The sequence below is a fragment of the Ailuropoda melanoleuca genome, chromosome 10 (assembly GCF_002007445.2).
Source record: "Ailuropoda melanoleuca isolate Jingjing chromosome 10, ASM200744v2, whole genome shotgun sequence".
Lineage (NCBI taxonomy): Eukaryota > Metazoa > Chordata > Mammalia > Carnivora > Ursidae > Ailuropoda > Ailuropoda melanoleuca.
The window spans coordinates 60992049-61019184 of NC_048227.1; the positions used below are offsets into that span (position 1 = coordinate 60992049).

General features: G+C 45.3%; 1 protein-coding gene across 1 annotated transcript in view; it reads right to left on the bottom strand.

Moving 5' to 3' along the window:
• Nucleotides 1-954: 954 nt before the first annotated feature.
• TRAF3IP2 (TRAF3 interacting protein 2) overlaps nt 955-27136 on the bottom strand; it is a 39983-nt gene continuing 13801 nt past the window's right edge. Inside the window, exons 3-9 of the mRNA XM_034668996.1 lie at nt 17638-17824; nt 14362-14540; nt 12213-12301; nt 8500-8568; nt 7365-7481; nt 3995-4069; nt 955-1547 (exon numbers count right to left, since the gene is read on the bottom strand). Coding sequence (XP_034524887.1) covers nt 1401-1547; nt 3995-4069; nt 7365-7481; nt 8500-8568; nt 12213-12301; nt 14362-14540; nt 17638-17824 — 863 coding nt within the window. The 3' untranslated portion in view covers nt 955-1400. The remainder of the gene's footprint in view (nt 1548-3994; nt 4070-7364; nt 7482-8499; nt 8569-12212; nt 12302-14361; nt 14541-17637; nt 17825-27136) is intronic.

Here is a 27136-nt window from a genome sequence, read left to right on the forward strand (position 1 = left end):
TTTTTAACAAAGACATTCACCTTACCACTCAGTAGACATCTAGGTAACCACATAAATGAACCTGTGTTCTTTGCAATTCATTAGCAAACCTTGTTCATAGTTGGTATCCGTCTTTTCCCTACGGTGACATACAGGCGTTGAACAATTGAGCCTTGTTGCAGAGATTAGGTAGACAGGTAACAGGAAAGCGGTAGCTCTCCCCCCTCCCCCCGCCCCTGCCTCAAAATCTTCACGTTAGCTTACTACTTAGGCCATAACTAATGTCACCCCACCTTGCTCTATAGCTTATGTAGATTATATAAATATATATCCTGTACAGATATGTTTGTGTTTTCTTGAGATCAGATGAGCAAGATATATGTTTCTAAAATTACTGATGTGAGGGTGTTGAAGAGATTTAAAAAAGAGGAAAATATCCCTGTTAAGAAAATGTAATTTTATCTTCTGGACAGCATAATTATGAAAACTCAGTCATTCCTCAAGAGTATTTAGAACTTAGGTCCCAGACCTTAAACCACTTAGGGCCCCAGAGATACTTTTGTCCACATCATTTTAGAAGCGAGTCCTTGGGGGTTTCAGGCAAGTGAAAGGACCTGCTTAAGGTCACACAGCTGACTAGAGCACAAACCACTGTTCCAGCCCGCCTTCTACCACCGCTGTCGCTGCCTCCCGCACACGGATGTTCTTATGTGAAGAGCCAGGCCCTATTTAGAATCTATTTAGAATCATGGCTGTGTTGTACAGAGTGGTTTTGTTAAAAAGTTCTACTGCAAGAACAAAGCTCTGAAGATTATGTTAAAAGGGACTGTTTAACTATCTGGCTCTAATCCGTTCATACAGCCCAGTCTGTTACATTTATTTAATATTATATCTAAGGAGCTTTCCTGAAGCAACTGCCCCTATCATTAGGAATTAACACACATCTATCTCCTTAGAGATAAGTAAAATACAATCTTACAAAAGAGTAAACATTTTATTATTTGTACACGAATCGGAATGGTCTGAGGACACAGGAGCATCTGGCTAACTCATAAAAGTAGCTGGAAGCAACGGGAGGGTGTTTGTGGTGGTTACTGCAACGTCACCGATATTATCTACTTGCCAGGCAGGGAGAGGCCCAGAACAGACACGTCAGACTGTTATGAGCAACATGCTGGGGGCGTCAGAATTAGGGAATACAGAGCAGCCACAGCCGCTTTTTTGAAAGGCAGGGTCTGTGGAGGTGTCCGCAGGAAGAACGGTCTGCAGGACAGGTCCTCTGGGGTGGGGAGGAACCCTCTGAGAGGGACTGCGAACAGACAGCCTCTGCCAGAAGAGTCTTGTCGGGACAGTACCCTCCCCCCCACGCTACATGCGCGCGCACACGTGGCATGACCCCAGGGGTCTGGGGATGGAGGGTGTCACAGGGGCACCACCTGAAGCGTGGGCAGGGGCCCCCGGGGAGGGGCTATGTACTCTTCCTCCCTGAGCAGCCGCAGCAGGATGTTTTTCTTATTCTTGGGCCAGCTGTAGATGTGAGTGTTCTGAAGCCAGGTGGGCACGTGCTCCTATGGGAGACAGAAGGGGAGCAGTGGAGGCCTTTAGAGAGAAACCTGGATTCCAGACCCCCAGGCTCAGTTCCCAAACCTCTATGGCGTCCCTTCGTGGGCGTGCCCTACTGAAGTCTCCCGGGAGTTGTGCTGTTTGGCTTTTGGAAGGGGTTAGCATGCGAAACGCTCCTGGCTTCGGGTGTAAGCTGTAGATCTCATTATGGAAACCACATGTGTGCAGCGTTTTCTGTCAGCCTCCCAGGCTACCTGCCCTTTGCATTTCAACGTGCTTTTCACCACCCTCACATAAAAGGGGTAGGACGGAGGTCACGCAGAGTGATGTGAATTCCTTTGTGGCTTCAGAAGGAGTATGCCAAGGCTGTGGGCTTAATCTAATTCATTATCCTTTCATTCCAGCCACACAGATCTGGCCTACAGTGGAAGGAGCCCACCAGATCTATGATCAGGCAAAAAGCAGAAACTGTAAGCCAGGAATCGTGAGGGTACAGTTTCGGACTGCCCTCACGGAGTGGACATTCTGTTGGGGAGACAGACAATGAATAAGTAAAATATATGGTGTGTTTGATGCTGATACATAATGTGGAGAAAAATAAGAGAAAGGCGAGAGGGCGTGCTGGGCTGAAGGTTTGCAGCTTTGAGTGGAGTGTATTTAGGAAAGGTCTCACTAAGAAAATAAGCAAAGACCTAAGAGTAGAGGGGGCCAACTTTGTGGATGTCTGGGTCCAGGCAGTGCAAAGGCCCTGTGGTGGGTGCATGCCTGGCCTGTTCAAGGAGCAATAGGCTGGTTGGCCAGAGAAGAGTGAATGAGATAGTAGGAGAAGAGGTCTGGAAGTACAGGGGCCTGAGTCAGACAGGGCCTTGTAGGCTTTTCTCTGAGTGGACGGGATCCCTCGGAGATTGCAGAATAAGCTTAGAAGCAGCACCTGCTACATGTCAGGCATCATGCTGGGTGTGGATGACACCCAAATGAAAAGACACAGTTACTGCCTTGAGGAGTTCACGGCCTAATGATGGAATGTAAATGAAAATGTACAGAAACTATTTTCTAGGCAGTGGTGTACCAAAGGGGCAGGAGGTGGGAGCAGTCTACCTTGAGCACAGGCAAAAGGGGGTTGTCTGAAGAAGTTTTAGAAACATTAATAAAATCAACTAAAAGTCGGTTTCCTTTTCCGTCACCATGTTTCCGCCAGCCCTTCCACCCCCAACCATGTCCCATTGACTCAAGGCACTATAGCTAAGAGCACTCAAAAGAGGAACAAGTCAGCATACTGGCAAGGGGCACGAGAGGTCAGCGGAATCTAGAGCGATTGGGTGATAAAAGGCTAAGCAAGAGTAGACTACACAAAGTCAGGGAAGGGCAGGGGAACAGAAAGTGTGAAGGCCCAGAAACATGAAAGAACATGGCAGGTGTGAGGGCGTGCTGAGGTAGTCCAGTATGACCAGAGCATAGAGTCACTGTGCACACCGTGGGGAGATAAGACTGAGCAAGTGGCACAGCCCTCCTCTAAGGGGCCTCATCTGTCACGCAAAGAAAGGTGGATACGATCCTTTAGTCAGGTGGAGTCTACCACACAGTTTCTAAGCTGGAGAGCGACAGATCAAATCTACATTTTGGATGTTCCTCTTTGATGGCAGAGCAGAGGATGGCTAGTGGGGGGTCAAAGTAGACAGGGAGACCACTAAGGAGATCCTACAGCGGGAGCAACGAGAGCTTGGGCAAGGGATGGAAATGCACACTATTGCACGGGGTGTGAGCTTCGGAACCCTAGGTCGTCTCAGCGGGCCTCTGCCTCCCGCAGCTCAGAAGTCTCAGTGCAGTCCTGACATTTAGGGATCCTCGCGGGTGCCGCTGGGCCCGAGCTCAGGGGGCTGTGGTCTGACTCTCAAGACATTCATCACGCCTCTGCCTTCCCCTTGCCAAGCCTGGAACATGGCTTCAGATGGTTTTTGTCCCCATGCCCCCAAACCTGCTGGCATGTTCTTTTGGTGTAAAAACCCTCATATGAACCACAGCAAAGCTCACTTTGGTAACTGTGTAGATTTAATTCATGTCATCTACAGATTTGAGAGTTGAACTCTGTGCACCAAAATCCATCTGTGGACAGTCAGCAAAAAATGTACATATCTTGACTTTTATGTATGAGAGATAAGAAGTATCAGATGAACAATCTTTTTTTTCTCTCATGAGTTGAAACACAAACTACTTCTCTGTGTGTAATGGTTGTTTGAACAATTAGGACAGCGATGGTCCATCAGATAACACCTTAAAACCTTCCTGATTCATGCTGCTGGGCTGAGTGCTACAACTTGTGGATCTTTCTGCTAACGCTGTTATCTCTAAGGACTGATAAAGAGTTTGCAAGCTTTTCCACTTAAAATCCCAGATAGCAAGCACACCAAAGCTTGAATTGTAAGGTTTTTTGCCTGCTTATTTCTTTGTTTACCTTCTTAGCATTCGGGAAGAGCACAGGGATGAATCTGAAATTCATGCTTCCTTGTTTTATGAACTCAATCTGCATCTGGAACAGAAAGAATTTGAAGGTTTGATTTCAGGAATGAGGAGGAGTTAATGGCACCCACAACCATGCAAGCCCCCACAGTATTTTTATTCTGATTTCCTTGAGTGCCACACACCGAGACTTTTAAGATCTCCCTGTTACACATGCATGCCATTCACTCGTTCATTAATCATTTACTGAAGGCCTATTAAAAGTCACACTCTGTGCTAGACTTTGGGTTTCAAGGATTAGGAAGATACCTTCCAGGGTGTGCTGAGCTGCCTTGTATTGGCTCACGAAAGCCAGTTGTATGCATCCCTTCCTAATTCTGTGTTCAGTGATTTTACACTGGTAGCTTGAAATTGGCCATAATGAGAGTATTTATACCATGGAAATGGGGAAATGCTACAAATCTGGGTTTTTGCTTTTTGTTTTTGTTTTTTTGAGAACCAGTTTACCAGAACACGCTCACACGATTCCTATCCTCCCAAAGCCAGCAGATTGGTGAGCAGGAAGAAGGGTAAGCTGCCAACCACTATGAAAAGTAGAAACAAAATGGGGGCCATCCATTCTGCATCAGTGATTTGAAGGATAGTTACAAGGGAGGTGTCACTTAGATACTGAAAGACAAGAAGAATTTGGTCAGGCAGAGGAAGTAAGGGGAAGGACATTCTCAGTAGAGGAAACAGCATGAGCAAATGTATGGAGGTCCGAAAGAACACTGGTGGGGTTGGGACCAGCTAGCATGCTTTGTGGCCAGAGCATAGGATGGGCTAGGGAGGGAGTGAGAGATGAGGCTGGGGGTCCACTGTGAGGAGCTCTGCCTGCCACACTGTAGGTTCCCCACACAGTTCCAGTTTGCTCTGACACTGCGGTGGCCCCCAAAGACTTAGCTGCCAAGAACTCTATCAAACCCAGAATTTTCAAGGTGAGGGGAGCTGCAGTCTTCCCAATGCTGTGACCAGCACAATGCTCTCAGTCATCTGATGACAGGGAGATGAGGAATTACGTGTTCCCAAGTATTTCATCTTCCAATTGATTTTTATCACTGAGAAGTCTTCATTGTGCAGGGGAATAAAAACAGGACAGAGAAGAAAGTGACAGTGGTGACAGCTGGTTATTGAAGTCACCATAGAAACCCCCTCATAAACACATGCACACACTCACACACACACGCGAATGCTCCATGAGGTTTTTTTTTTTTTTCCCTCAGAACCACGTCTTTTAAAATTCAGAGGACCAAAAGCATATTTTTAAATGATCCATGTACTGTGCACCATGAAAACACCAATCACCAGGACAAACACGTGAAAAGAAGGGCACAGGGTTTCTAAGTTACAAGTGAAGAACTGGATTTAGTCTGACTTCCACCCAGGACACTGAACGCATACAGTTTTGCTCATCCACTAGGCTGCCCAATCTGCTGGCGGGCCAGACAGCAGCAGCCTCTGCTAATTTCCTCTCCTGTTTCCAGATACTGGCTTTTTGTGAAGTCGTTGGCCCTATGATGCAGTAACTCGTGGCTACCTCTTCATTCCCTCTGTCCTAGAGGCTTCTGCTGCCTGAAGGGGACCGGGAGGGAGGTCTTCTTATGTGGCCTCTTCAACCCCTCCAGTGATAAGGCAGGGCCCAAGGCATCATTGTCCCCAGAAGACTGAGTCTGGACTGTCCCCAGAACTGAGTTTGGTTCCTGGCGGGGCACCGTCAGCCAAGCTCTGAGGTTGAGCATTGCCACACACCAGCAGAGCCTGACAGGCTTCCTCAGGAACTGGCAGGGACCTGGAGCCCTTCCCACACACCAGCTGTCAGCTCCCAGGACTGGCAGGTTCCTAGAGATGCAGACAGGACATGGAGTGCTTTGGGGCTGTGCAGACATGCAGCAGCCAGCCGTGACCATTTGCTGGGCCCTGCCCATGGGCTGTCAGGCTGGGAGAGGATGGACTGAGGGGATGCTTAGGTTCTGATTCCTTGGCCTTACTCTCTGACCTCACCACCTTGCCTTGGCCTTTACTTTGGGTTGGTTCTAATCTCAAATAAGTGGTCAGCAATTGGTAGAAGAGGAGACAGATGGGGAAGCCCCCCCCCCCCTTTTTCCTGTGCTCCTGATCCACAGGACAGACCTGGACTTAAGTCAGCTTCCCCTGAGGTAAAGCTGCCGGTCTCATGCCTGCCTGTATCCTGCCTTGTGCCGCTCACTTATTCTGTCTGGGCCACTTCAGCGTCCCACCCCACATTCCTGTCTTAGTCTGTGATCCTTTCTGTCCATTCCAGCTGCCTGTGGAATGTTCCAGTTGGAATGGAGCTTACAAGTTCTAGTCCAGTGGATGTCAAGCCTTTTTAAATCTTAGAACCCCTGGTAAACAAACAAGCCTGAGAAAGGCAAACCAGCTCTGGCTGAGGTGGGGTGGGAGCCCCAGAGCCGCCCTGACCTCCAGCACTTATGGGCACCCAGTAGGGACTCCATAGGACATTTTGAAAGTCACAAGTCTAGTCCAGTGTCCTACTCAAGCAGGAATGGTCTCCACAGCATCTCTGTCATCCTGGAAAGCAGGAGATCGCTAGTTCACAAAACAGCCGATTTCAAAGCTGGGTGATAATTTCGGTCAGAATATCGTATCAGATGCTGAGCAAGCTTAGCTTCCTATAAATTTCTCCCACTGGCTTTAGCTTGGCCAGGCCCCATGGTTCACGTGTGGCAGTGGACTGTTGCTCATCTCTCACGAGCCCAGAACGATCCCTTCCCTTGATCTGAGCATGGCGATGTACCACACACTTCACAGACGTAATTTCATTGGATCTTCACCACACTGTCAGGCATTAGTGACCGGCTGTATGGTCAGGGACGCAGAGGTACAGAGGGGTCTAGGCAGCTGGCCTGTGGTCCCCCGGCTGTACACGGGGAGGCGGAACTTGAACCGCGTCTGACACAGCAGCACACGTCCTCTGCACGACGCTGCTCTGCGACTCTGGGTAAGTCAGGGGACAGAACAGGACACAGATGCAGGGGCCCCCTCTCCTCAGAGCCCTGTCCCAGGCCCTCTTGGGACTTCCCTTTGTTGGTAAACAACCAAGCCAGCAGAGCACTGTTTTCCAGAGCCCTGGAAGATCGAGGTCACAGAGGACTCTCCCCTGCTCCTGACAGGAACTGAGTCCCAGAAACGTGGTCACTTGACCACAGTCCCGAAGGTCGACGGGGCCAGAACCAACATCCCCCACTCCTGCCTGGGGCTCCTCACCCCTCACCGTGCCACCTTCAGTCGGTGTCTGGCGGAGGACAGGCCTTGGCACAAGCCACTCGGCCCCCCTCACCACTCACCATCCGATGAATGTACTTAGTATGTAAGCCGTGCTCGTCCTCGTCCAGCTGCGACTCAGCTCCTTCCACATCCTGTTTGTATTTGGGGCTGATTGCCACAATTATCATCACTGTCTTCTGTTAATGAGACAGAAAGCATGTTTGTGGAAGTGGGAAGTGTGGTCCACTCGGGGAAGGCAGGCTGGACCCCGGCCAGCGGGAGCGTCGGCGTTCTCACAGACCCCGACGCAGGGCCCGGCTCCCCTCGGGCGGACTCGCGTTGCCCCCTCTCCCCTCACACGCAGCGCAAACGGTGGTGGGCGGCGCGCTGCGGGAGGGAGGCGGCGGGGCCCACCGTCTCGCACGGTCCCTGACAGACGCCTCCCGCCAGCCCGCGCCAGCCCGCGCACGCCGCGGCTCCACCGTGACCCACGGCCCTGCGCCCGCGTGAGCCCCTCCCCCGCGGCTGGCTGGAAGCCGGTCACAGCGCTCCCGGGGCCCTGCGCGCGGCCGGGAGCAGCCCCTGCGGCACAAAGCAAGCGTCAGGCTGCAGACAAAAGGGAAAGCCACAAAACCCCGGCCCGCCGAGCCTCTGTCCCCCACCGCCCCCTCCGAAGGCAGCAGCTGAAGCCGCCAGCACGGACACACTGGCAGCAATCAATTTCTATCTTGTTAAAGCACAGAGTGTCCCGGTGGTCAGTATAGATTCTGTCAGTGGAAAACAAATCACAGGGCGGCGAGTGGGCGCCTGGGGGGCGGCGGTGCACGGCACGGGCAGCCCCCACCCCCCGCAGCTCTGCAGCCCAATCCTGCAAAACACTTGGGGTGGCCTCGGATTAAATTGAATTCTGCCGCTCCCTCCCCACTCCCTGCCTTCATTTCCTCTTTTCCTATTCTGGTCAAAAAATTGTTTGCTCTGATTGTTATCAACCACCTGTGTCTGGTTTGACCGTTATTTCCTGCCTGTGCGTGTCCACGAGGGTGACCCCATCCTTCCTTTCCAGGTCTTTGCACGGCTGCCAACAAGGGAGGCTTTGTTGGGACTTTCTCAGCTTTGGACTTGGTGGGTTTGCCAGCGCTTCTTTTATAAAATAACTCCACAAGCGAATTGTCTTTTTCACCAGAAAACGAGCTCAGAATTTGGGAATGTACTTACGTCTCTAAGGTAGCGTTCCATCCACTTAATGATATCAATGCCTCGGATTCTATCCTCAAATATGTCAATCTACAAGAAAAAGATGTGGGAGGTGGCTCTTAATGAGAAGCTTTCTTTAGATGCAGAGCAAGAGAAAACACAAGAGACTATATGCATTTAAGATGGGAAAAATTACAAATGCTTTTTGCAGGAAGGAACATGTAAGTCTAAAAAACAAAATACAATTTTCTTCAAGTGTTCCCTACTTCAACATTAGTAGGCATTTTAAGTATTTAATATCCATAATTAGGATATAGTGGTACACATCAAAATGTATCTTTGGCTACACGATAATTGTGTTTTAAAAATCTGAGAGACATAGTAGACCAAGCTGGATATAAGCCAGCAATATATAGACATCTGTAATTTGAAAGGCTAACATGATATCATCCGGGAACATTTTAATGAATGTGTCGGTGTGCAAGTACCGAGATACAATTCTGGTGCTTTTCTTGCATTAGCCAGGTCATTATTATGGTATTATGTCCAGTTTCGATCTATACGGTTAAAAAGGATTGTATGAAACTTGGAGCAAATCCACGGAACAGTCACAGAAACAATTACTGAGATGGTGGGAAAAGGTTTATGATGAAAGTCAAGAAGCAGAACTCTTGGGCCTTGAAAAGGCTGATATTAAATATCAAGTCTCTGAAGGAATATTTGAAGGGGAGAAAAACCAGTTATTTTCTATTTTTTTCAGAAGACCAAATAAGGCGGCCTTTCTGGGGCTCTGGCTTGTCCTGCAGCCAGAGTCATGTACGTGTGTACAAGGTGCTCTTGCTTAGAAGACAGATTATGTACTAGAATGGGTGAGTTGGGGAGAGTGTCCTCGAGGAGGGGTTACTTGATCCAGCCACACTGCTCCCAAATCAGTTGTCCTAAATGTCACTCTGCCATTTAAGAAGGTTCAAGTCCTTGCCATTCAGCAAGCTTGCCGTGCCATCTACGACCCAGTCTTACCTTTCTTCCTCATGTGCCCTGTCTACTTTACTCCCTGGCACCCTGAAAGCATAGCACAAGCCTCCCTGCTCTGTGAATCCTCCCCACATGCTGACTTCCTCGTCCTCTCCTCACCCGCCTCTGCTCCATTGTGACCAGTGGTACCGGACAGTTAACACATTATTGTAACATCCTTTCGTTTACTAAGTGTCTCGTTTATGTCTGCCTTATCTCTTCAACCTGCCTCTACTCTTCCTGTGGAACCAGAAAGTGCCTGGAGTACACCAAACTGTCAGACACTACAGTACATAATGCAAGTTCAGAATATGTTCCTTTACTGATGGAACATCAAAGATGGAATGCCTTTCCTTTTGGGTTGGATGATTCCTGCTTTAAAATGTTGGATGGCCAATGACCACATGAGGTAATCTTGAGAAAGCTTGTGTAGCTTTCTGTGACTGGATCAGTACCCACTTCTATTATATGAGACGGAAGCAATATAATGTCGGGGTTGAGACGAAATGGACAGCTTGTCTCTACTCTTGGCTTCTGCACTTCCCAATTATATAACTTTAAAAACATCACTGAAATTCTCTAAGTCTTATTATCTTTATTTGTAGTATGTGGTTAATAAACCTACTTCCCAGGATGGTTGTGAGGATTAAAACAATTGGACATGGGAAAGGTATATCTAAATGCCAGGCTTGAAGTAAGTACTCAGTAAATGGTTATTTTAATTGTTAGCCCAGTACCTAAATCATTCCTTGCTACTGAGGTGGGCTTTCTGGGAGGCACAGTGTGCTGGATTGTCTCTCCAGATCTCCACCAAAGTCCACAGCTTCTGTCAGGCGAACTTCTCCACACAGCCACTGTTACAGGCCAAATTGTGTCTCCCCTAAATTCATTATTTGAAGTCTTAACCACCCAGTGCCTCAATGTGACTGTATTTTGAGACAGAACCTTTAAAGAGGTAATTAAGGTGAAACGGGGTCCTCTGGGTGGGCCCTGATCCAACATGGCTGGTGTCTTAGAAGAGGAGATTAAGACACACAGAGCAAAGACCCCATGAAGACACAGGAAGAAGACAGCCATCTACAAGCCAAGGAAGAGGCCCAGAATGAAACCAATCCTGCCGACACCTTAATCTTGGACATGTCCAGCCTCCAGAACTATAAGAAAATAAATTTCTATGGTCTTTATAGCAGCGCTAGCAAACTAATACAGCCTCTATCTTCAGGTTGTTGTAACTACTGTTCTCTTGTCTCTTTAGACCTTGGGGTGGTAGCAACTCCCTGCTTTTGCTAGTCCCAGGATATCACTCTGTTCCCTGTGGATTTCTTAAAATTTACCTAGAGCTTTGAAAATAGTCCTTTCATTAAACTTCCCTTAGATTACCCATTAAGTGGGTTTTTTCCCCCACTTACGGGCTCTTGATGTATCAATATAGTAACTTAGCTGTCCAGGGTGGGGCTCTGTGATTCTACTACAAGGCTTCATAGTGATCAGGATCAAGGACAGACTTAAATTCTAAGTAGCCCCTGATTGGTAGGTCATAAAAACCTGTCCTCTTTCCCAAGGGCAATCAGTATGCTTATTTGAAAATGACCAAAAGTAAGATCTTTTCTGAAATGTTGGCCTTATGACCCGTAATTTGATTTTATGTTGTGGTTGCCACAGTGCTTTCTTAATTCAGAAATGACAAATTGAAATGTTGGTTTCTATATAGTCACTAAGTTGGAATGTATAAATTGTATGCATCTTAAACTTGCGGACACTCCCATTAAAAAAAATTATAAAGAAAAAATTCAATAAAAACTGTTAAATAATGCTAAGCAATCATTAAAATGGACATTCAGTTACTAAGTGTTTCCTTTTTATCCTTCAACATTGCTATTCATAGATATTTTCCTCAATTTTTCACCACTCTCTAGAATTCACTGTCACTAAATACCTCAAGGGGGCCTCTGGGAAGGAAAAGACGTGATCTCAGTGTTTTAGGAAAGCCAGCCCTTTCAGGGGCCTCCTGTGGTATTTTATTTATCCTACAGAAGAACGTACATGACTTTAAGCTGTGCTGCTGGAAAGCACTGCAGGGAAACTTGGAGAGTGTGTGCTTCCTGAAAGTCCTTGAGCCAAGATCACAGTGCCCTGCAGGGCTGGGCTGTCACCTCCCCTAGAACTAGACTAGACCAGCTGAGAACCTGGCCATGGATTTCTCGCCCAGAGCGTCATGGCCACATAAAGGTGTGTGGAAGGCAGCTGGGCACAGTGAGCCTTGTGCTTCAGGCCTCACAGCCCAGTGCCCAGCAGAAAGACCTGGTACAATAAGCAGGTGGCCTGGGGAAGCCTGCAGCCTCCTTCACCACGCGAATCACAGCCAAAGCAGGCGTGCTCAGTGAAAAAGGGCAAAGGTCCAAAGTGCAGCAAGAGCCCGGCATTTCCTTCAGGCCAGGGGCCAGGCTGCATTTGCGGTCAGCATTAACTCACACCGTTCTAGCAGCTCCGAGGTACTCAGGGTCCCTCAAAAAGCATGCAAGAAATAAGTGCGGAGACTCTGGATAGCTTAACAGCTAGAAAATAATTACCTACCTCCATAGCATTTAGTTCATCATCACATAACTCAAATAATATAGTTTAAAACCTCAACAGTTATTTATATATTTTTTCTCCCTTTGTTTTTCTTCTCACTGTACTCACTTTAATTGTTCAGCTTTCTCTTGGGATAAAATACTTACTGCAGTTTGGAAGCCATTTACCAACAAGAAGTTCACGAATTTCACCACCTCCATGGCTGTGTCCATAGAATAAGTGATAAAGACTTTGCCTAAAAGAGATTTTTCACATTTATTAGAAACTAGTCAGATTATTCTATTCCGAACACTTCTAAATTGCGTGCAATGTCTTTTGTCTTTCTAGAATAATAAAGTGAAACTTTGGGATGGAAGTGGTCGGAGGGCTTAGGCCTGCAGCTGTGTGAACTGCTGTCCTCAGGACATAGATGCACAGGCCCCAAGAGGCCAAGAGGCAGGGGGTCTGTCTGAGGGGGCGCAAACTGCCGTGTGTGCAGGGAAAGAAGAATGCTGGCAGCCTGAGACAAACCAAGGAGGTCTGCTGAAAAACCACGTGATGCATTAACAAAATCCATCACCCAGAACGCGCAGGTCCTTGAGATCAGACCACCTCCTGGTTTCTTAGAGACACTTGGCACAGTGCCTAAGGAATACTCTCACAGCAGACCAAGAAGCCGAACCTTGCTAAAGGGCTGCCCAGCAGTGTCCTCTTTTGATCTCATGATGCTCTCTGCTGCCCTGAACTCTTGCTTGACAAGAGCAATTAGGGGAGAGGGAGGAAGGGGTTCCTTACCTCCTCCTGCCCCTTATCCACTCACTGGTGGGAGAAAGGCCAGGAAGTTGGGGTCCACTAAAGCAGAAATGTTAGTAGGAACATCAGCGGCAAGAAGGACAGATGTCATCTCTGGGCATCCCGCGTCACTGCCTCCCTGCCTCCTCCCTAGGTCAGCCTGTAGCCACAGATGGCATTGTGCCCACAAGCCTGACCGAGTCAGGACGCAAACCAATGTTTTCTCAGGCTAAAACCTTGTGGGAAATTATCTGGCCAGCATGTTAATGTGACAGATGAATAATCTCTGCGTGTTGGCTTTTAGTCTGGAACGGACGGGCTCAATCTCAGGAAGTCCCTGGGGCAGAGAGTGGAGAAGAAAGGAAGGCTAGAGAGAAAATAGAAGTGTGCCTGTATTCATCAATGCTTGGGCTCTGGTCTTTTGGAACAAATATCTCAAAAAGAAGTGTGTACAATGGTCATATTGACTCATTTAAGCAGCCAGGCATATTGATAGCACCCAATGTATCCTTAACACCTGATATTCAACCAACTCCTATGTAAGAATTTTAGGGCTCCTTTATAGACTATAGTAAGATGAATATGATCTATAGACTGACATTGGGGTTATATCCTATGCAAGGCAGCATCCATTCTCCAGAAATACTCAGGATTAAAATGTGTAAGATTTTAAGATTAAAAAATTTTTTTGAATGATAAACAACAGTGGATCTTTGGCATAAAAATCTTCTGGAGTTCTGAATGACTAGTGAGCACAGATTTCCCAGATGGGAGTTAGCAAATGCAAAAGGCTTAATTTTCATGTTTGGTTCAAAGAGGCACCCAGATTTGTAAAGGGTTTCTTAGAGTTACCTGAACTTCTCTAGCAAGCACAACAGAATGTAACAATTTTACAAGTAGCGGCTGTTTTCATAAGATTTCTGGAACTTACTGTCCTGTCTGACCTTAATATGAAAGTGTTTTGGTGATATTTCAACATTTCTGGTTCTGGCTGCAAAATATGGAAAAAGAATCATCACCTGACACTTAGTCGAATGTTTCTTTAAATAAAAGGCTTAGTTTGCATTTGGTTGTAAAGCAGTATGGAGAATGTGAGACCGCTTTTTCCAAACAAGATTGCTCATTCCTACAGGAAATGACCTCGTTCTTGATGGCTGCTGCTAATTTATGGCGAAATGCTAGGTCCCTGGCCAATACCACATGGACACCCAATCAATTTACCCAGGGACAAGTCCACTCATGAGCATCATTTAGAAGAAAGAAGCATTGGGGTTACTTGTCATTGGAGTATATGTTTAAGAAAATCTTGTGGTAAGCATTTTGTAAGTATTGCTGGTAGTATCAGAATCACTAAAAACATTCACACAAGATGCCAGTTATTTTTTTTTAGCGAAGAGTAAAGAAGTAAAATTATTTCACTGTGTATATGAGAAATATCCAAGATTATGGGTGAATAATCATCAAGTACTCTGAAAATATAAGACCTGACAAAAAGAAGGAAAAACAACATTGCAAACAACTTACGTAATTCTTCTGGCAAATTGCTTGTTTTCAGAGTTCCTCTGGCTGGAAGGTTACTAAGGGGTCTAGGGACAGCGGCTGGGGATGGAGCCTGGGGACCTAGTGGTCTCAGCTCTGCAGGACACTCCAAGGACTCCTCGGGAACTCCAGCTCGATGAGGTGGCTGGTTATACAGTTGGTCCCTGGAAAAGAATACGTTTAGAGTAAAATTTTTGTTTTTTACAAAGACAAACCCAGAGGGACAGAAAGCCTTTAAGATACCAGTGAGCTAGCTCTCCCCTCTGCCTCCGTTTCTTTTCTGAGCCAGAGGGACGAGGGTTGCTTCATTGAATTTGAGTCAATAAGTAATTCAGCTGGCTGCCACATGGAAGGACCCGTGTTAGGGGTTGAAAGAGGGAGCTTGATTTGATTTGTCCATTCAAGGACTGTCTAATTGGGAAGATAAGTGGTATATACAAGGCAGACATGGTCACCAATAAAAGAAAGTAGTATAATGGGTGATATACAAGGTTGGTGATATAGGCATTCAGATAAAAAGACAGGACTTTTAACTCACAATAGATAATATTTAATTATGTATCAAAAGGTAGAAAAGGCCTTGCAGGTTTAAAGTATTTATGTTGTTGCTAAAATATGGATGAAAAATCTGATTTTGAAGACTCTTTAGAGAAGTTTCTACCACACTGTTATATGGCATCTTTATTATTGTTTTGGTTGCCAGTATTTCCCTGCATGTCGTGTTGAGAACCACCAGATATACTCATGGAGATCTGGAAAGCGGAAGGAAATGGAAGCCATGCTTCGCCACTTCTGAGGTTCCTGTGGGGAAGTGCTGCCGTGAGGTGCGGAGTTCCTCAGGAAGCATCCCAGTGCCCTATTACCAGCCTCCTGTCAGTGTGAGGGCACCGGCGTCCATTTTGGGCCAGTGCAGATCTAGCAGGCACAGAATGGATCCAATCGTTGCAGCGGTGGCGGCTTCCTGATTCTGGATTGTACTCTGGAGGCAGCATGGCCTCCAACGGAGAGTTCTCTGGTGGCTTTCTATCTTAGGCCTCTCTCCCTGTGACGGAGGAAGCAGCTTCTTCGGCACCCTCTTCTGTGGTGCTGCTCTGGGATCTTTCCTGGAAGCCTGGCCGAAAGCTTGCTCCTCCAACCTCCAACAATTCTGTAAGCGCCCGCTTCTCTATGTTAAATCCCTTCTGCTGAAGATAACTAGAGTTGTTTCTGGGTTTCTGTCACTGAATTCTGACTGACAGGGGGACTAAAACTGCATCTGTAATGTTTCATTTCCTTAAAAAAAGTCTGAAGGTCATGTGGCAATATGTTAACATTTTAAAAATCTAGGGAGTTGGGAACATGGATGTTTGTTATTTGTTGTGGGTTTGAGATTGTTTTAGAGTCTAAATTTTAGAAATGGTTTTGATTTCAAAATCGATGTGTATCTGCCCAGTTTTTATAGATTGTTGCATATGCTTATATTTTTATCCAAAAGAGTAATAAAAATTTTGAAAGTCTTATGCAACGGGATTTAAAATAAAATTACACAGAATCTCAAGTGTACTATATTTCTGAAGTGTGAATGTTTGAGGAAATTAATTTTATTTTAGATTTTTACTAATATATATATTTTAAAAATCCCTATACGATAGGCCTTCATCTAATGGGGATCCAGTTCCATATCCTTTTTGCATTAAGTTCCTTTATACTGAAAGCTGCTTGGTTGTTATAGAAGACAATTATTCATTTGTTAAATATTAAATTTAAAGCTTTGGTCATGTTTAAAAACTTCCATGTAAAAACATGGATATTAATGACAGAATAAAGTTTCTGTGTCAAGGTTCCCTTTCAAATTTATCACTAAGAGGAGGACTGGCTTCATTACCTGAACTTATTTTTCATTATCCTAAAATGATAAAATAAATCCAAGGAGACCATAGCAGGCTTAAATTGAAGTTACAAAAGCAATTACTCTGTGCTAACTTCCCAATTCTTCTGGTAAATCTAAAAATATTTCAAAATAAATGTTTGTTTAAAAAATTACTATCGCCTCCCTATTCCATGCCGGTGGACGTGTTTCATAAAGATGCTTAAGTTTTGTTTGTTTTCTTGGACTTGCACACATGTCTTATGCAAGAGTACTTATCTGGTTGTAAAACCACATTTTCTTAATTTCATTATTTAAACTCCATGCAATTTTTAAAAGTTTACTTATTTAAGTAATCTCTACACCCAACATGGGGCTTGAAGTCCCAACCCTGAAATCAAGAGTTGCATGATTCTCTGACAGAGCCGGCCACGTACCCCAAACTCCGTGCAATTTTGTTCTTAAGAAATAAGGGGTCTGGAAAGAAAATGTGAGAATGTACGGGCTTTTGAGGAAGAGGGAAAGCAGGCATGTGCCTTGTCTGCCATTGTAAATAGAATGGGCTTTTCTTCTTTTAATAAACTTCCTGAGCTAATTACCAACTTCTGCATTTCTGAAAAATCTGCTTTAAAAGGACCTTTGTATCTCATTCTGTTCTAAAACAGAATATAAGTTTACTTTGAGTGGTATGTAAAAATCGTGCTTGAGCAAGAGCACACGTTTCATCTACTCTTCAATTTTGTCTTAAATTAAGAAGTTCCATTTCTAGGAGTTCTTCCCCTGTATTTTAGATCTATAAATTAAGAGAAGAGGAAAATGTGAAGAAGAGCCAAAGGAGAACAATGAGGAGAGACATGACTGAAGGTTACACAACTGGTCTGGTCAAGCAAAACCAGAAATGGTTTTCTGGAAGAAGTATCGGAAAGACCTAATAATGGCACTCCATATGTGTGGGTGCTTATATTACAAAAGAAAACAACGGGCTTTTTAAAATTGCTACTGAGAGCTAACTGAATTTAAAATTTCAAAGACATGGGTTTAAACAGGTATAGAAACTAGGGATATAAGCAAGAATTTCCAAATGGTGGAAGTCAGTCGCAGTAAAAATAAAAATCTATTTCTGGGCTAAAAGGGCAGGTGACTTGACAGTAAAAAGAGGGGGTGTCACTTGGCATCTTAAGGGCATTTCCTTTAAGAGAATTTTGACAAGTCACCAGTGGCTTTAATATGTCTGGTGAAGAGATTCTTGTCTACCAGCTGCCATTTCGTCCAGACTGGAAGAGTCTATTCCCCGTGGGGCTCGGTTACTAGCCTGGGTGGCACACCAACGGAGAGTTTTGATTCATCTTGATCCCATTGGCGTCATTTTTTTCCCACTAAAAAATGTCTGAAAGTTGGCCCTGTCATAGTGATACCTTGGGAGCCCTGGGGAGGAGTGGTCTCTTTGTGCGGGCCTCTGGTCTTGGTCCCAGGGGCCGGGGTAGTTCAGGACAACCTTCTGCACAGGATGCGGGCCCCTCACGCTGGCTCCAGGGACGGGCTGCCCGCACACAGCCGGCTGGACCACTTGCTGGTAGGCTGCTCGAGGGTGGTCGTGGCCACCTGTAGGTGAAGACAGCAAAGTGAACAGGACAGAATGACTCTAGCACCTTCGTGTGGAAGAGGCTCAGTGCCAATTTTCGTCTCAATACCGTGGGTTCCAGATATCAGTTACCACCTCTGTAATGCTTGCCATATTTCTGTACTATTATTTACTTGATCGTTTTCATTAAATTGAGTCATTTTTTTCCCTAAATAAAAACATCTGTGAAATCACGAGTTTGGTGTTCTAACTGGAAGGCACAGAGTGCCACACAGGCCTCTGTTCTAATAAGATATTAGGATAATCCAACCACGAAAAACTCACACCACCATTCCGACCATAATTTTCCAAGTTTCTAGAACCCAAGTCTAGGAGAAATTATCTCCATGAGAGATACAGAATTGATACTCTCTTCTTTCCTTCCCCCAAGGGGATATAACACACACACATACACACACACACACACACATGCTCACACACACATATACCGTTCCCTTAGGAAGCAGTAAATGAATGATGAAAACTTGGCTCATACCTCTGGGAAGTAGCTGACTGGCTGGCAACACCTCTCAACTTTCTTGGTCTTCTCTCATTAAAGCCTACAAGCACTTGGGGCCACGGTAGTTAGAAAAGGGCAGGCCCCGGGGCACAGCCAGGGCTGGCGGTGACTTACGTGCATGTGTAACCTAGGAGAAAGTAGGTCCCAGCCAGGCCCAGGAGCAGCAGGGTCCCCAGAGAAGAGGGGCAGTCTGCCTGAAAGAAGAGAGCTGAAGGCCAGAGGAGGGATGCAGGGAAAGCAGGCAGTCAGAGAGGAAGCCCCTGAGGGAACTAACTGCCCAGGCTCTAAGGGGCTCAAGTGGGAAATCTAAGCCGTAAGGGTGGGGGTGCCCCTTAGGGATGGGTCTAGTCTACAGCGGGGTTGGAGAGGACCGAGTGGATAACCCTGCGAAATAAACCACGAGTACCTCCTCGTGATCCACGCCCCGCCACCTCTGCCCAAGAAGCTGGGTGATCCGGGAGGCAGAGCTGCTTACAAGAAGGAACACTGTTTTTCAAAACAACATTTATTGGTCTTTATTCTTTCCTTGATAATAATAATAATAATAATAATAATAATAGTAATAATAATAATGTTTGCTAGCTATGAAGGTAGGATACATGCAGGAAGGTAAAGTGAAATAAAACTAGCAAGCAAGCAAGTCACAGACAAGGTAGGCTGCAACCAGAATGTCGGGGGTGAGAACATGGCTGGGAATTTTATTCTTGGTTTGGCAGTCAGCAGCCATGGACGTTTTCAGGGGAACAGTCAGGGGAACGATAGCCTCCAGTATAGACAGAGAACAAATAATGTGCATGTTCACTGACTCCAGGTCTCTACTGTCTGAGTCAGGCAACTTGGCTGGGTGACCCTGGAAATGTGGCCAAGCCAGTCTCTCAAGCATGGTCAGGTTCCCTGGGTTCAATCTATTGTCTGCTTTGACACAGGACACCAGCCAGGTCCTTCCTGTCACCTCTCCAACCCAGGCTGTCTCCGGGCCCTGCCCCTGATGCCTCCCTGCAATTGCTTAGGGCTGGTCTTGATGTCGGGGGCTTAAGGAAGGGGAGAGGGATGAAGGGATGTTCCTGGATCCATCTCAGTTCCCTGGCTGTAAAAGGAGACCAGGACTTGGAGAGCACCTCCAAGAGTGGGGACACGGGACCGCACGACAAGCTATACCCCACAGATTTTGCTCTTACAACCATTCTGGGGCAGGTCACATACATTCCAATGGGTCCAGATGGCCAGGTGGAATTTCAGGGCAATAGGGCAGGTTGCTACTGCTGCTCCTCTTCCCTAGAAAAGGGAAAAAAGTGCCACAGCCATCAGGTCCCCAGGTGGGGGCCAGCCCTGCTTTTAGATAAGGCTTGTATGAGTGGACCATTTATAAAACAAGCTGGAGCTACAACCCTCCGGAGATCTCCCCTTGCGCTTAAAATCCTCCCTGCACGATCGCATCCCTGTCCTTGACCTTAGCCCCTCCTATGCTCTCCCAAGCTCACCAAGCCCCAGCTACCCTAGTCATCTTTCTTCTTGAACACCCCAAGCGTGTTCCTACCTCTGAGTAGGCCATGAGATGGCCATCCTCTCTGCCTAGCGTGCTGTTGCACTCTATCTTTACAGACCAACTTCTTGTCGTTCTGGGCTCAGCTCCCATACTGCCTGTTCAGAGGGGCCCACCTTCTCACCCAGTTGGCTTCATCCTATCCCCCCTATTTTGTTTTCTTCACAGCGCTTATCCTGCGTTCGAGTAAGCATGACTCTTGTCAACTTTTTGCCTGCCCTCCCTATTAGCATCTAAGGTCCATGAGAACACAGACTGTGTCTATTGGCTGCCATGCCTCCAAGCACAGTGCTGACATGCTGGGACGCTCAACACACGAACGAACGGAGACTTGCGCGCTTACAAAACCAGCTTCCCACACACAGAAGCCACCAGACTTGCTACGTATCTGCAGTCCACTTCGGTATTTTTTCCCCACTGTCTCCCTCTGCAAGTAGGAAGGAGAAAGACAAGGTAAAAGAGGAGAAACTTTGCCAGTGACCTTGAAAGTTTTTAATGTTTGCAGCCATTTTTTGCTTCCCATATCCATTAATAAGTGGCTAATAAGGTTTTATTTGCTTTGAAAGGACTACCAGGCTCTAATCATAGGGTTTGTTTCTTTTCCAGAGAGCGGATGTTAGTGCTCTTAATCAAAAGCCTTTGAATCAAGGTCATATGATTTCTAACAGATTATTTCCCGCACAACATGTTTTTGTCTCATAGCAACAAATCGTGTCATTAAAATCACTAAGGCATGTGGGCTAAGGTTTGATCAGCTGTAACTTTCATTTCTGAAATGGCCACCTGCAGTAAAAACTTATACCAGTTTATGCGAGCAGATGAAAATGATCCACCTTACCAATTTTTAAAAATTGACAATAGAATCCTCTATGCTGTGGTTTGATTGGTTAAAACAAAGAAACATTGAACGCCATAGGGTCAATCAAAAACAAGCTTTCCCTTTTGTGAGTGAAACTTGGTTGTGTGGAGAAATGGCCAAATGAAAATATTTATCAGGTAAGCGAGTTATCTTTTCATTGCTCACATTTTAATCATCTGTTCCACGATTTTGACCAAACTTTGTTTAGTTGGGTGCTCTCTATAGAATCGTGGCTAGCATTTATTGAACACTCGCTACATGCCAGATACTGTACTAAGTTCCTTATTTGGGATTATAGAGTTCAATTTTCTATTTTCCTAAAGAAGTTTAACTTAGAATAAAATCCAATTCCCGACCCTGGTCCTTGCAGCCTCCACCTTCTGGCGTAGTTCACCTTGCTCTAGCCCCACTGGCTTGCTTTTGGTGCCTTCACTACACCAAGCCCCTTGCTTCCTTCGCTTTCTTATCCTTCAGATTTCAGCTCAAGTGTGTCCTCTTAAAGAGGACATCCTATTAATGCTAACACCGTTTTTTCCTGCATAGCACTTAGACTTTGTTGTTGTTGTTGTTTTTAAAAGATTTTATTTATTGGACAGAGAGACAGCCAGCAAGAGAGGGAACACAAGCAGGGGGAGTGGGAGAGGAAGAAGCAGGCTCATAGCGGAGGAGCCTAATGTGGGGCTCAATACCATAACGCCGGGATCACGCCCTGAGCTGAAGGCAGACGCTTAACCGCTGTGCCACCCAGGCGCCCCTAGACTTTGTTGTTTTGTTTGCTGATTTCTACTATCTGGCTCTCTAGGAGACTGTAAATGCCATGAGGACAGGACCACATGTGTTTTGTTGCTGTATACCCAGTGCCTACCACAGGACTGGGGAAACATTTGTTGAATAAATTGATAAACGAATGGACAAGTTCCATTGCCAAGTCCCATTGACCTCCCTCCTTTCCTCCCCTCCCCTCTTCCATAAGACCATTAAAGATGGCCTTTCCAAGGCTTGCTATCACAAAGGCTGTACTCATGATGAGGGATGACTCCTTTCCCCCAGAGGCGGGGAACAGAACTTCTTTTTATTCATTCAACAAGTATTTGTTGAACCTCTATTGCTAGCCATGCAGTGAACGTAGATAAATAGGATACAGTTTCTTTGAGTAGCTCAAAATAGAGACAGAGAAAAATCTGTGTGGCTGTGGGTGTCTGTTTTGAAACACAAACCCACACTCGTTAGTATGTGAGAAGGGGAGGCGTGCAAGTCGGCAGCCACCTACTTGGTAGACTTAAGAGTTACTGCCCAAAAATATCTCCCCCACTGACTCGTCCTCAGTGCCTAAAATTCCATCAAGAGAATTTATTCTGCAGGAGCTGGAGGATAGAAGGTGGTGGATGATGGGACAGACAAGTGATTTGTGAACACGGTAACTCCTCAATTCTGAGGCAGGGTTACTCACAGAACAAAAATACAAACCTTGCACACTCATAAATGGGTGCCCAGGACTGTACGTTATTTATCAATCTTATGATCCTCTTGGCCTGGGTACACCCGGTCTTCATGTGACTAGCCTTTTACCACTTGGAATTTGTAAACCAAATCCTAAACGAGGTTTTCCACTTATCAGTCAAAACATTCAACATTTTTCTTCCTTATTAAGCATGGTATTACAAGAGTATGAGAGAGGAAATAAAATCTGATTTTCAAGTTGTCAAAAAGCATGATGATATAACGCAATCAGTTTGGCCAGGAAACAAAATGGCCAACATAAACTGTTACTGGAACCCCCACAGCTGTAAGCAGCTGTGGTTCCTGAAAGGCAGCTCCTTTCTTTATCATTTCTTCCATCTGGGTTATTCTTGCCTTACTTTTAATTGTGCATGCACTCCAGCATACAAATAATCACTTTTTCAGGTTCCTATAAGCAATAGTAGGCATATGCCCACAGTTTTCTTTTATTTGGTCTTCTTGGTAGAGAAAGCAATCATTTTTATGGTAAAATAAAGGCTTTTTAGACTTCATACATTTTTTTTCCCAAGTGATTTGCATCATGGGTTTTATTTGATTGCACAGGCATGATCTCCATTCTGGTGACCTTCAGCGGAAGGATCTGGAGACAGTAAGAGGCCGGCTTCTCTGGGGGACTGGTCGGGGGTTGGGGAGAAAACTGGGCTTATTCGACTTCTATTTACTCTCATTTTCACCTGCTTTGCACTTTTTTTTTTTTTTACATAAAAGGGGTGACCAGTAACCATTTCTCCTTTAACTTGCGAAGACAAAGGTACACCATTTGCATGGCGATCATTATTTATTTATATTTTCATTAACGGATGAGGAAGTAATGCTCTTGTAAAGCCAAGGAGAACCACGTAGCCATGGTTTCCAAGTGCGCGAGGATCCCTTAGGTGAACAGCTCTTTTGAAGTGGTTTTGTTGGCAATTAAGTGCAGTTATAGTCCTGACATGAAACTAAGCATTAGTACACCTGCTCTGAATGCTTAAAATCTGTACCAGCAGGAGGGATTTGGAAGGGGAGGGACGCTCTACAGGACACGGCTGCAGGATCCATGGAAGTAATAACAATAATAACTAAGAACTGCTAGTTGGGGAGGGCTTCCGTTCCTGGTGCCTTCTGTATATTATCTCATTCAATCTTCAGAGTGACCTTCCTGGGAGCCATTGGTGCCAGAGGCCTCATAAAGCTTCCAGGCTTGCAGTGCCCTGAGAGAAGACTTCAGCCCTGGGCTCCCCGGACCAAGCCAGCCCAATCCGGACCCTCTCCCCGGTGATTAGATGCTTAGGGAGTCAAGGCCAGGGCCAAGAGAGGTGTGGGAAGGAGGCTGCTGTACGCTCTCATTTCTCTGTATTCTTCTTTCTTCAATGTTTATTTATTTTTAATTATAAAAATAATGTTTGCTGTCACAAATTCAAGTGTATTACGTTAGAAGGAAAAGTCTCTCTCTTCTGAATTCCCTGCCCCCTCTGCCCCCCCATGTCATGATCACTGGGAACAGTTCAGGCAATCCCTATAGACTTTTCGATGTTTGGTTTTTAAACACATAGCTTTTAAAACTAACACATACGGAATCAGCACTGCATCTTACTTATCCACTTAATCTTTTTTTAATGTCAAAATGTGTATTCTATTCTACGTAACAACATCCTTGTTCATGTGTTTTTATAGGCTTGTTTAGTGTTTCTATTGGATAGATCCTAAAAGTGTGACTGCTGGGCCAAGGAAGCACATTTAAAATTTTGATAAATAGTGAGATTGCCTTCCATAAGATTGTACCAATTGCCACTCCTGCCAAGGGCAGAGGGGAGCGTTCATTTTCCTGTAACCCTATAACAATGGATGGTGGCTGAGGGTTTTTTCCTTTTTGCACACCTAATGAGGAAAAGGGTAGCTTAAACAATTTTGCATATATACATTTTTCTTAAATTTAGTAACATTAAGGTTGGTTTCAAATGCGTACTGTTTGAATGTCTTCTGTGAGCTAGCCCCTTCTCTTGTCCAAATTCTCTCCTGTCTTTCATCACCTCTCTCCCTCCCAGGACCCCCAGTGGCCTTCTCCTTTGCTTCAGGGGAAGGAAACAGTGTACTGAGGGAGGGCAAGACAGCTGAGGAGAGAAATCTCATCAGCAGGTATTAGAGACTAAAAGAGTCCCCAGTCAGAGGTGTTTGCATTTTAAAAGAGTCTGTCCAGAGGGGGCAATTTGCACTCCTCTCCAAAGACTGGACTGATTGTGGTGTCATTGCAGGCTTCAACACAAAAAAATATTTGCAAGTGGGAAGATCTTTCTGAGATCCTCAAATCATACTGAGTTAATGCTTTCTTTGTCTATCACAATGAGGCTTTCTCCAGTTAGTTGATAAAGGCAACTGCCTGGGACTTAGGATCACAAAGCCCTTACTAAGTATTCACACTTTTACACATTAATCTAAGGAATTAATCAGAAATGCAGATAAAAACTTACCTACGTGATGTTTATCCTAGCATTGCTTATTGGATCAGAAACTGGAAACTCTTTACATTGCCCAGTAACAGAGACGAGCATAAAAACAGTTTGGTAGATCCATCTGATTAAATACTATGCAGCATTTTTAAATGATGCTGGAAGAAGAGTTACACTGAATGTAACTGGGAATTCTTTTAACTTTACATTAAATATATATGTAAATATAAATATATATATTATAAGTCAAAACCCCAATAAGGAATGATATTTAGGAGATGGAAATATGAATGGGACTTTTAGGCATATTTCAATTTTGTAAGCAAACATATATTGCTGTTATGATCAGAAAAATTATCTTTAAATGCAGATAGTAGAATGTTAAAAAGTAGTTGATCCTCACAGAATCATTCCCTTTTAACCTGGAAATCATCGAGAAATAAATGCAACCCCAAGGCTGCCAACGTTCACTCCTCAGTGATTCATACTTAAGGAACTCTGCCACCACACCCGTCCTATTGCTAGGCGGTTAGAGCGGGCAGCAGTCCACAACTCCAATCAGTGACTTCCCAACCTCCAAAACTCAAGGTCCCAGGTTCAGGCCTCAGAGGCTCCTTCTGCCCGAGCCCTGCTGCTTCCATAGCTCCTGGCCTCACTCTTAACCTCACATTCATTCCTGTTTTTCTTCCAAACATCTTCCAAGCTCCTCTACGACTTAGCTCAAGTGTCCTTCTGGAAACCTCCCCAGATCAATGCGTCCTTCAGGCTCTGTTTCCTTGTGCTCTGCCTGTCAGAACACTTAATGTCAGTATGGCATCAACGCATGGACTCCTCGTGTCTACCTCTCCCTCCAGAATGTAAGCTTCCCTACATCGGGACAAAAATTTCTCTCCCTCCTTTTTTTAAAAAAAAATTAGAAATTACTCTTGCTCCATTCACTTTAGGAAGCTTTATACGAGGTGCACATGTACAAATACATAAATTGTGATTGGTTACAACATTTTGGTTATTTCTAGAATTTATTTTGAAGCTAGGCATCAGGCCTTTGGTCAGACTCTGGTCTGACCATTTGAACTGCTTTTTGTTCCAGCATTTATTTGCTAAGAGAAATATTGTATCTCACAGCCCTGTTATTTCCCAGCCGCCTCAGCTGAGACTTAACATCAAGAATTGTAATGGACCTTTTATCTCAATCTAAGACTTTAACACTTTCAGAAATGCTTACTGCACAGATACACAGTGTTCACCTAGCCACTCCTTCAGAAATAATTACTGGGAGTCTAGTACATGCTGGTCACTGTGCTAAATGCTGGAGAATTATGGATTATATTTTGATACATTTTTATGGATTATATTTATATATATATATATTTATAATCCACCCCCTTTGCTGGGGCACCTGGGTGGCTCAGTCAGTTAAGCGCCTGAGTCTTGATATTGGCTCAGAGTCATGAGTTCGAGCCCTGTGTCGGGCTCTGCACTAGGTGTGGATCCTGCTTAGATTCTCTCTCTTCCTCTGCCTCTGCCCCTCTCCCACCTTCGTGCACAGGCACACGTACTCTCTCTCTCTCTCTCTCTCTCTAAAAAAACCAAAATAAAATAAAAATGATATGCTTTTGCTGATGTGCTGGAGGAAGAGGTAGACAAGTCCATGAGTAAATGCCATACTGATATTTGGTGCTCCGACAGGCAGAGCACAAGGAAACTGAGAGCGTGAAGGAAGGACTGATCTGAGGAGCTCTCCAGAGGGACCCTTGAGCTAAGTCTTACAAGGTGTATACGGTGATGATTACATAAGTCTGCAAACACTACGATTCATTGAATTGTACACCTAAATGGGTAAAAGGCGAACTTCACAGTATGTAAATTAGATCGCAATAAAGCTGTTAAAAAAAGAGATATAGAGCTTGGTTAAACGTGCAAGGAGGGGAAGAACATCCTGGAGAGAGAAGAGCAGGGCAGGCACTTGCAGGTGTGAAGCAGTTAGCCAGGTTTGGGGGACTGCAGTCCTGGGGGGTGGCTCAAGTCTCCAAAGGGGTTTAAGCAACAGCATCACTGGAGCAACTCAATCTTCAGGTAATGGCCTGAACCCAGAGTTTTAAGAACATTCCAGGATTTCTGACTGAAGGCCCCCTTTCTTTGCCAAATCTAAGATGGGGAAGAAGCATGCAGAGAAGGAAGAACCCAGATGCCCAAGAATTAAGACAAAAAATATACCCTAGAAGTCATCTGGGTCATCTCCCTGCCTGTAGGCAGGTTTCAGTTAAACTAACCGAGACAGAAGAATCTGTTTTCTCTTAAAGTTTTATAGAGAAGAAGGTTCCAAGTGGGACTGGCTTTGGGCTAAGAAGCGGCACTCTTCTAGAGCTCCTGAGAAACCCAACCACACACGGAAAGCCCCTGTACTGGGAAGCAGAATGCCCT